Source organism: Procambarus clarkii, chromosome 51 (genome assembly GCF_040958095.1).
Source record: "Procambarus clarkii isolate CNS0578487 chromosome 51, FALCON_Pclarkii_2.0, whole genome shotgun sequence".
In the NCBI taxonomy this organism is placed as follows: domain Eukaryota; kingdom Metazoa; phylum Arthropoda; class Malacostraca; order Decapoda; family Cambaridae; genus Procambarus; species Procambarus clarkii.
Genome location: NC_091200.1, coordinates 1,420,223 through 1,431,262, shown reverse-complemented (window position 1 = coordinate 1,431,262; position 11,040 = coordinate 1,420,223). Strand labels below are relative to the sequence as shown.

The 11,040-nt window shown below is 49.7% G+C and overlaps 1 protein-coding gene across 1 annotated transcript; it reads left to right on the top strand.

Moving 5' to 3' along the window:
* The first annotated feature begins 211 nt into the window (after positions 1-211).
* Positions 212-5,099, top strand: LOC138351930 (rhoptry surface protein CERLI2-like). Its single transcript, XM_069304099.1, has 3 exons — positions 212-331; positions 921-1,109; positions 4,920-5,099. The coding sequence occupies exons 1-3, from the start codon at positions 212-214 to the stop codon at positions 5,097-5,099; spliced, it is 489 nt and encodes a 162-aa protein (XP_069160200.1).
* The last annotated feature ends 5,941 nt before the right edge of the window (positions 5,100-11,040 follow it).

Genomic DNA, 11,040 nt, shown 5'->3' with positions numbered 1-11,040 from the left:
CATGACGGAGCATCTGGAGACTACCAACTATATGACGGAGCATCTGGAGACTACCAACTACATGACGGAGCATCTGGAGACTACCAAATACATGACGGAGCATCTGGAGACTACCAACTATATGACGGAGCATCTGGAGACTACCAACTACATGACGGAGCATCTGGAGACTACCAACTACATGACGGAGCATCTGGAGACAACCAACTATATGACGGAGCATCTGGAGGCTACCAACTACCTGACGGAGCATCTAGAGACTTCCAATTACCTGACGGAGCATCAGGATACTACTAACTACATGACGGAGCATTTGGAGACTACCAACTATGTGACGGAGCATCTGGACGATATCAACTATATGACGGAGCATCTAGCGACTTCCAACTACCTGACGGAGCATCTGGAGACAACTAACTACCTGACGGAGCATCTGGAGGCTACCAACTACCTTACGGAGCATCTGTACACTACCAACTACCTGACGGAGCACCTGGAGAGTACCAACTACCTGACGGAGCATTTGGAGACTACCAACTACCTGACGGAGCACCTGGAGACTACCAACTACCTGACGGAGCATCTGGAGATTACCAACTACCTGACGGAACATCTGGAGACTAACCAACTACCTGATGGAGCATCTGGAAACTACCAACTACCTGACCGAGCATCTGGAGACTACCAACTACCTGACCGAGCATCTGGAGAATACCATCTACCTGACGGAGCACCTGGAGACTACCAACTACCTGACGGAGCATCTGGAGACTACCAACTATCTGAAGTAGCATCTGGAGACTACCAACTACCTCACGGAGCATCTGGAGACTACCAACTACCTGACGGAGCATCTGGAGATTACGAACTTCCTGACGGAGCATCTGGAGACTACCCACTACATCAACTTATTGCTGGAGCATCTGGAGACTTCCAACTACCTGACGGAGCATCTGGAGACTACCAACTACCTGACGGAGCATCTGGAGACTACCAACTACCTGACGGAGCATCTGGAGACTACCAACTATTTGACGGAGCATCTGCAGACTAACAAATACCTGACGGAGCGTCAGGAGACTACCAACTATATGACGGAGCATCTGGAGGTTACCAACTATATGACGGAGCATCTGGAGACTACCAACTACCTGACGGAGCATCTGGAGACTACCAACTACTTGACGGAGCATCTGGAGACTACCAACTACCTGACGGAGCATCTGGAGACTACCAACTACCTGACGGAGCATCTGGAGACTATCAACTACTTGACGGAGCATCTGGAGACTAGCAAATACCTGACGGAGAATCTGGAGACTACAAACTACCTGACGGAGCATCTGGAGATTACCAACTACCTGACGGTGCATCTAGAGACTACGAACTACCTGCCGGAGCATCTGTAGATTACCAACTACCTTACGGACCATCTGAAGTTTACCAACTACCTGCCGGAGCATCTGGAGACTACGAACTACCTGACGGAGCATCTGGAGACAACCAACTACCTGACCGAACATCTGGAGAATCCCAACTACCTGACGGATCATATGGAGACTACCAACTACCTGACGGAGCAGCTGGAGACTACCAACTACATGACGGAGCATCTGGAGACTACCAACTACATGACGGAGCATCTGGAGACTACCAACTACCTGACGGAGCATCTGCAGACTACCAACTACCTGCCGGAGCATCTGGAGACTACGAACTACCTGACGGAGCATCTGAAGACTACCATCTATCTGAAGGAGCATCTGAAGACTACCATCTATCTGAAGGAGCATCTGGAGACTACCATCTCCTTGACAGAGCATCTGGAGACTACCAACTACTTGACGGAGCATCTGTAGACTACCAACTATATGACGGAGCCTCTGGAGACTACCAACTACATAACGGAGCATCTGGAGACTACCAACTACATGACGGAGCATCTGGAGACTACCAACTATATGACGGAGCATCTGGAGACTACCAACTACATGACGGAGCATCTGGAGACTACCAACTACCTGACGGAGCATCTGGAGACTACCAACTACCTGACGGAGCATCTGGAGACTACCAACTACCTGACGGAGCATCTGGAGACTACCAACTATTTGACGGAGCATCTGCAGACTAACAAATACCTGACGGAGCGTCAGGAGACTACCAACTCTATGACGGAGCATCAGGAGGTTACCAACTATATGACGGAGCATCTGGAGACTACCAACTATATGACGGAGCATCTGGAGACTACCAACTATATGACGGAGCATCTGGAGACTACCAACAACCTGACGGAGCATCTGGAGACTACCAACTACTTGACGGAGCATCTGGAGACTACCAACTACCTGACGGAGCATCTGGAGACTACCAACTACCTGACGGAACATCTGGAGACTACCAACTATTTGACGGAGCATCTGCAGACTAACAAATACCTGACGGAGCGTCAGGAGACTACCAACTATATGACGGAGCATCTGGAGGTTACCAACTATATGACGGAGCATCTGGAGACTACCAACTACCTGACGGAGCATCTGGAGACTACCAACTACTTGACGGAGCATCTGGAGACTACCAACTACCTGACGGATCATATGGAGACTACCAACTACCTGACGGAGCAGCTGGAGACTACCAACTACATGACGGAGCATCTGGAGACTACCAACTACCTGACGGAGCATCTGCAGACTACCAACTACCTGCCGGAGCATCTGGAGACTACGAACTACCTGACGGAGCATCTGAAGACTTCCATCTATCTGAAGGAGCATCTGAAGACTACCATCTATCTGAAGGAGCATCTGGAGACTACCATCTCCTTGACAGAGCATCTGGAGACTACCAACTACTTGACGGAGCATCTGTAGACTACCAACTATATGACGGAGCCTCTGGAGACTACCAACTACATAACGGAGCATCTGGAGACTACCAACTACATGACGGAGCATCTGGAGACTACCAACTATATGACGGAGCATCTGGAGACTACCAACTACATGACGGAGCATCTGGAGACTACCAACTACCTGACGGAGCATCTGGAGACTACCAACTACCTGACGGAGCATCTGGAGACTACCAACTACCTGACGGAGCATCTGGAGACTACCAACTATTTGACGGAGCATCTGCAGACTAACAAATACCTGACGGAGCGTCAGGAGACTACCAACTATATGACGGAGCATCAGGAGGTTACCAACTATATGACGGAGCATCTGGAGACTACCAACTATATGACGGAGCATCTGGAGACTACCAACTATATGACGGAGCATCTGGAGACTACCAACTACCTGACGGAGCATCTGGAGACTACCAACTACTTGACGGAGCATCTGGAGACTACCAACTACCTGACGGAGCATCTGGAGACTACCAACTACCTGACGGAGCATCTGGAGACTACCAACTATTTGACGGAGCATCTGCAGACTAACAAATACCTGACGGAGCGTCAGGAGACTACCAACTATATGACGGAGCATCTGGAGGTTACCAACTATATGACGGAGCATCTGGAGACTACCAACTACCTGACGGAGCATCTGGAGACTACCAACTACTTGACGGAGCATCTGGAGACTACCAACTACCTGACGGAGCATCTGGAGACTACCAACTACCTGACGGAGCATCTGGAGACTATCAACTACTTGACGGAGCATCTGGAGACTAGCAAATACCTGACGGAGAATCTGGAGACTACAAACTACCTGACGGAGCATCTGGAGATTACCAACTACCTGACGGTGCATCTAGAGACTACGAACTACCTGCCGGAGCATCTGTAGATTACCAACTACCTTACGGACCATCTGAAGTTTACCAACTACCTGCCGGAGCATCTGGAGACTACGAACTACCTGACGGAGCATCTGGAGACAACCAACTACCTGACCGAACATCTGGAGAATCCCAACTACCTGACGGATCATATGGAGACTACCAACTACCTGACGGAGCAGCTGGAGACTACCAACTACATGACGGAGCATCTGGAGACTACCAACTACCTGACGGAGCATCTGCAGACTACCAACTACCTGCCGGAGCATCTGGAGACTACCATCTATCTGAAGGAGCATCTGAAGACTACCATCTATCTGAAGGAGCATCTGGAGACTACCATCTCCTTGACAGAGCATCTGGAGACTACCAACTACTTGACGGAGCATCTGTAGACTACCAACTATATGACGGAGCCTCGGGAGACTACCAACTACATAACGGAGCATCTGGAGACTACCAACTACATGACGGAGCATCTGGAGACTACCAACTATATGACGGAGCATCTGGAGACTACCAACTACATGACGGAGCATCTGGAGACTACCAACTACCTGACGGAGCATCTGGAGACTACCAACTACCTGACGGAGCATCTGGAGACTACCAACTACCTGACGGAGCATCTGGAGACTACCAACTATTTGACGGAGCATCTGCAGACTAACAAATACCTGACGGAGCGTCAGGAGACTACCAACTATATGACGGAGCATCAGGAGGTTACCAACTATATGACGGAGCATCTGGAGACTACCAACTATATGACGGAGCATCTGGAGACTACCAACTATATGACGGAGCATCTGGAGACTACCAACTACCTGACGGAGCATCTGGAGACTACCAACTACTTGACGGAGCATCTGGAGACTACCAACTACCTGACGGAGCATCTGGAGACTACCAACTACCTGACGGAGCATCTGGAGACTACCAACTATTTGACGGAGCATCTGCAGACTAACAAATACCTGACGGAGCGTCAGGAGACTACCAACTATATGACGGAGCATCAGGAGGTTACCAACTATATGACGGAGCATCTGGAGACTACCAACTATATGACGGAGCATCTGGAGACTACCAACTATATGACGGAGCATCTGGAGACTACCAACTACCTGACGGAGCATCTGGAGACTATCAACTACTTGACGGAGCATCTGGAGACTATCAAATACCTGACGGAGAATCTGGAGACTACAAACTACCTGACGGAGCATCTGGAGATTACCAACTACCTGACGGTGCATCTAGAGACTACGAACTACCTGCCGGAGCATCTGTAGATTACCAACTACCTTACGGACCATCTGAAGATTACCAACTACCTGCCGGAGTATCTGGAGACTACGAACTACCTGACGGAGCATCTGGAGACAACCAACTACCTGACCGAACATCTGGAGAATCCCAACTACCTGACGGATCATATGGAGACTACCAACTACATGACGGAGCATCTGGAGACTACCAACTACCTGACGGAGCATCTGCAGACTACCGACTACCTGCCGGAGCATCTGGAGACTACGAACTACCTGACGTAGCATCTGAAGACTACCATCTATCTGAAGGAGCATCTGAAGACTACCATCTATCTGAAGGAGCATCTGGAGACTACCATCTCCTTGACAGAGCATCTGGAGACTACCAACTACTTGACGGAGCATCTGTAGACTACCAACTATATGACGGAGCCTCTGGAGACTACCAACTACATAACGGAGCATCTGGAGACTACCAACTACATGAGGGAGCATCTGGAGACTACCAACTATATGACGGAGCATCTGGCGACTACCAACTACATGACGGAGCATCTGGAGACTACCAACTACATGACGGAGCATCTGGAGACTACCAACTATATGACGGAGCATTTGGAGACTACCAACTACATGACGGAGCATCTGTAGACTACCAAATACATGACGGAGCATCTGGAGACTACCAACTATATGACGGAGCATCTGGAGACTACCAACTACATGACGGAGCATCTGGAGACTACCAACTACATGACGGAGCATCTGGAGACTACCAACTATATGACGGAGCATCTGGAGGCTACCAACTACCTGACGGAGCATCTAGAGACTTCCAATTACCTGACGGAGCATCAGGATACTACTAACTACATGACGGAGCATTTGGAGACTACCAACTATGTGACGGAGCATCTGGACGATATCAACTATATGACGGAGCATCTAGCGACTACCAACTACCTGACGGAGCATCTGGAGACAACTAACTACCTGACGGAGCATCTGGAGGCTACCAACTACCTTACGGAGCATCTGTACACTACCAACTACCTGACGGAGCTTCTGGAGAGTACCAACTACCTGACGGAGCATTTGGAGACTACCAACTACCTGACGGAGCATTTGGAGACTACCAACTACCTGACGGAGCACCTGGAGACTACCAACTACCTGACGGAGCATCTGGAGATTACCAACTACCTGACGGAACATCTGGAGACTAACCAACTACCTGATGGAGCATCTGGAAACTACCAACTACCTGACCGAGCATCTGGAGACTACCAACTACCTGACCGAGCATCTGGAGAATACCATCTACCTGACGAAGAACCTGGAGACTACCAACTACCTGACGGAGCATCTGGAGACTGCCAACTATCTGAAGTAGCATCTGGAGACTACCAACTACCTCACGGAGCATCTGGAGACTACCAACTACCTGACGGAGCATCTGGAGATTACGAACTTCCTGACGGAGCATCTGGAGACTACCAACTACATCAACTTATTGCTGGAGCATCTGGAGACTTCCAACTACCTGACGGAGCATCTGGAGACTACCAACTACCTGACGGAGCATCTGGAGACTACCAACTACCTGACGGAGCATCTGGAGACTACCAACTATTTGACGGAGCATCTGCAGACTAACAAATACCTGACGGAGCGTCAGGAGACTACCAACTATATGACGGAGCATCTGGAGGTTACCAACTATATGACGGAGCATCTGGAGACTACCAACTACCTGACGGAGCATCTGGAGACTACCAACTACTTGACGGAGCATCTGGAGACTACCAACTACCTGACGGAGCATCTGGAGACTACCAACTACCTGACGGAGCATCTGGAGACTATCAACTACTTGACGGAGCATCTGGAGACTAGCAAATACCTGACGGAGAATCTGGAGACTACAAACTACCTGACGGAGCATCTGGAGATTACCAACTACCTGACGGTGCATCTAGAGACTACGAACTACCTGCCGGAGCATCTGTAGATTACCAACTACCTTACGGACCATCTGAAGATTACCAACTACCTGCCGGAGCATCTGGAGACTACCAACTACCTGACCGAACATCTGGAGAATCCCAACTACCTGACGGATCATATGGAGCCTACCAACTACCTGACGGAGCAGCTAGAGACTACCAACTACATGACGGAGCATCTGGAGACTACCAACTACCTGACGGAGCATCTGCAGACTACCAACTACCTGCCGGAGCATCTGGAGACTACGAACTACCTGACGGAGCATCTGAAGACTACAATCTATCTGAAGGAGCATCTGAAGACTACCATCTATCTGAAGGAGCATCTGGAGACTACCATCTCCTTGACAGAGCATCTGGAGACTACCAACTACTTGACGGAGCATCTGTAGACTACCAACTATATGACGGAGCCTCTGGAGACTACCAACTACATAACGGAGCATCTGGAGACTACCAACTACATGACGGAGCATCTGGAGACTACCAACTATATGACGGAGCATCTGGCGACTACCAACTACATGACGGAGCATCTGGAGACTACCAACTACATGACGGAGCATCTGGAGACTACCAAATACATGACGGAGCATCTGGAGACTACCAACTATATGACGGAGCATCTGGAGACTACCAACTACATGACGGAGCATCTGGAGACTACCAACTACATGACGGAGCATCTGGAGACAACCAACTATATGACGGAGCATCTGGAGGCTACCAACTACCTGACGGAGCATCTAGAGACTTCCAATTACCTGACGGAGCATCAGGATACTACTAACTACATGACGGAGCATTTGGAGACAACCAACTATGTGACGGAGCATCTGGACGATATCAACTATATGACGGAGCATCTAGCGACTACCAACTACCTGACGGAGCATCTGGAGACAACTAACTACCTGACGGAGCATCTGGAGGCTACCAACTACCTTACGGAGCATCTGTACACTACCAACTACCTGACGGAGCACCTGGAGAGTACCAACTACCTGACGGAGCATTTGGAGACTACCAACTACCTGACGGAGCACCTGGAGACTACCAACTACCTGACGGAGCATCTGGAGATTACCAACTACCTGACGGAACATCTGGAGACTAACCAACTACCTGATGGAGCATCTGGAAACTACCAACTACCTGACCGAGCATCTGGAGACTACCAACTACCTGACCGAGCATCTGGAGAATACCATCTAACTGACGGAGCACCTGGAGACTACCAACTACCTGACGGAGCATCTGGAGACTACCAACTATCTGAAGTAGCATCTGGAGACTACCAACTACCTCACGGAGCATCTGGAGACTACCAACTACCTGACGGAGCATCTGGAGATTACGAACTTCCTGACGGAGCATCTGGAGACTACCAACTACATCAACTTATTGCTGGAGCATCTGGAGACTTCCAACTACCTGACGGAGCATCTGGAGACTACCAACTACCTGACGGAGCATCTGGAGACTACCAACTACCTGACGGAGCATCTGGAGACTACCAACTACCTGACGGAGCATCTGGAGACTACCAACTACCTGACGGAGCATCTGGAGACTACCAACTATATGACGGAGCATCTGGAGGTTACCAACTATATGACGGAGCATCTGGAGACTACCAACTACCTGACGGAGCATCTGGAGACTACCAACTACCTGACGGAGCATCTGGAGACTATCAACTACTTGACGGAGCATCTGGAGACTAGCAAATACCTGACGGAGAATCTGGAGACTACAAACTACCTGACGGAGCATCTGGAGATTACCTACTACCTGACGGTGCATCTAGAGACTACGAACTACCTGCCGGAGTATCTGTAGATTACCAACTACCTTACGGACCATCTGAAGATTACCAACTACCTGCCGGAGCATCTGGAGACTACGAACTACCTGCCGGAGCATCTGGAGACTACGAACTACCTGACGGAGCATCTGGAGACAACCAACTACCTGACCGAACATCTGGAGAATCCCAACTACCTGACGGATCATATGGAGACTACCAACTACCTGACGGAGCAGCTGGAGACTACCAACTACATGACGGAGCATCTGGAGACTACCAACTACCTGACGGAGCATCTGCAGACTACCAACTACCTGCCGGAGCATCTGGAGACTACGAACTACCTGACGGAGCATCTGAAGACTACCATCTATCTGAAGGAGCATCTGAAGACTACCATCTATCTGAAGGAGCATCTGGAGACTACCATCACCTTGACAGAGCATCTGGAGACTACCAACTACTTGACGGAGCATCTGTAGACTACCAACTATATGACGGAGCCTCTGGAGACTACCAACTACATAACGGAGCATCTGGAGACTACCAACTACATGACGGAGCATCTGGAGACTACCAACTATATGACGGAGCATCTGGCGACTACCAACTACATGACGGAGCATCTGGAGACTACCAACTACATGACGGAGCATCTGGAGACTACCAACTATATGACGGAGCATCTGGAGACTACCAACTACATGACGGAGCATCTGGAGACTACCAAATACATGACGGAGCATCTGGAGACTACCAACTATATGACGGAGCATCTGGAGACTACCAACTATATGACGGAGCATCTGGAGACTACCAACTACATGACGGAGCATCTGGAGACAACCAACTATATGACGGAGCATCTGGAGGCTACCAACTACCTGACGGAGCATCTAGAGACTTCCAATTACCTGACGAAGCATCAGGATACTACTAACTACATGACGGAGCATTTGGAGACTACCAACTATGTGACGGAGCATCTGGACGATATCAACTATATGACGGAGCATCTAGCGACTACCAACTACCTGACGGAGCATCTGGAGACAACTAACTACCTGACGGAGCATCTGGAGGCTACCAACTACCTTACGGAGCATCTGTACACTACCAACTACCTGACGGAGCACCTGGAGAGTACCAACTACCTGACGGAGCATTTGGAGACTACCAACTACCTGACGGAGCACCTGGAGACTACCAACTACCTGACGGAGCATCTGGAGATTACCAACTACCTGACGGAACATCTGGAGACTAACCAACTACCTGATGGAGCATCTGGAGACTACTAACTACCTGACTGAGCATCTGGGGACTACCAACTACCTGACGGAGCATCTGGAGACTTCCAACTACCTGACGGAGCATCTGGAGACTACCAACTATTTGACGGAGCATCTGGAGACTAACAAATACCTGACGGAGCGTCAGGAGACTACCAACTATATGACGGAGCATCTGGAGGTTACCAACTATATGACGGAGCATCTGGAGACTACCAACTACCTGACGGAGAATCTGGAGACTACCAACTACCTGACGGAGAATCTGGAGACTACAAACTACCTGACGGAGCATCTGGAGATTACCAACTACCTGACGGTGCATCTAGAGACTTGGAACTACCTGCCGGAGCATCTGGAGACTACCAACTACCTTACGGACCATCTGAAGACTACCAACTACCTGCCGGTGCATCTGGAGACTACGAACTACCTGACGGAGCATCTGGAGACAACTAACTACCTGACCGAACATCTGGAGAATCCCAACTACCTGACGGATCATATGGAGACTACCAACTACCTGACGGAGCAGCTGGAGACTATCAACTACATGACGGAGCATCTGGAGACTACCAACTACCTGACGGAGCATCTGCAGACTACCTTGTACCTGACAGAGCATCTGGAGACTACCAACTACCTGACGGAGCATCTGGAGACTAGCAAATTCCTGACGGAGCATCTGGAGACAACCAACTACTTGACGGAGCATCTGGAGACTACCAACTACCTGTCTGAGCATCTGGAGACTACCAACTACTTGACGGAGCATCTAGAGACTAGCAAATACCTGACGGAGCATCTGGAGACTACCAACTACTTGACGGAGCATCTGGAGACTACCAACT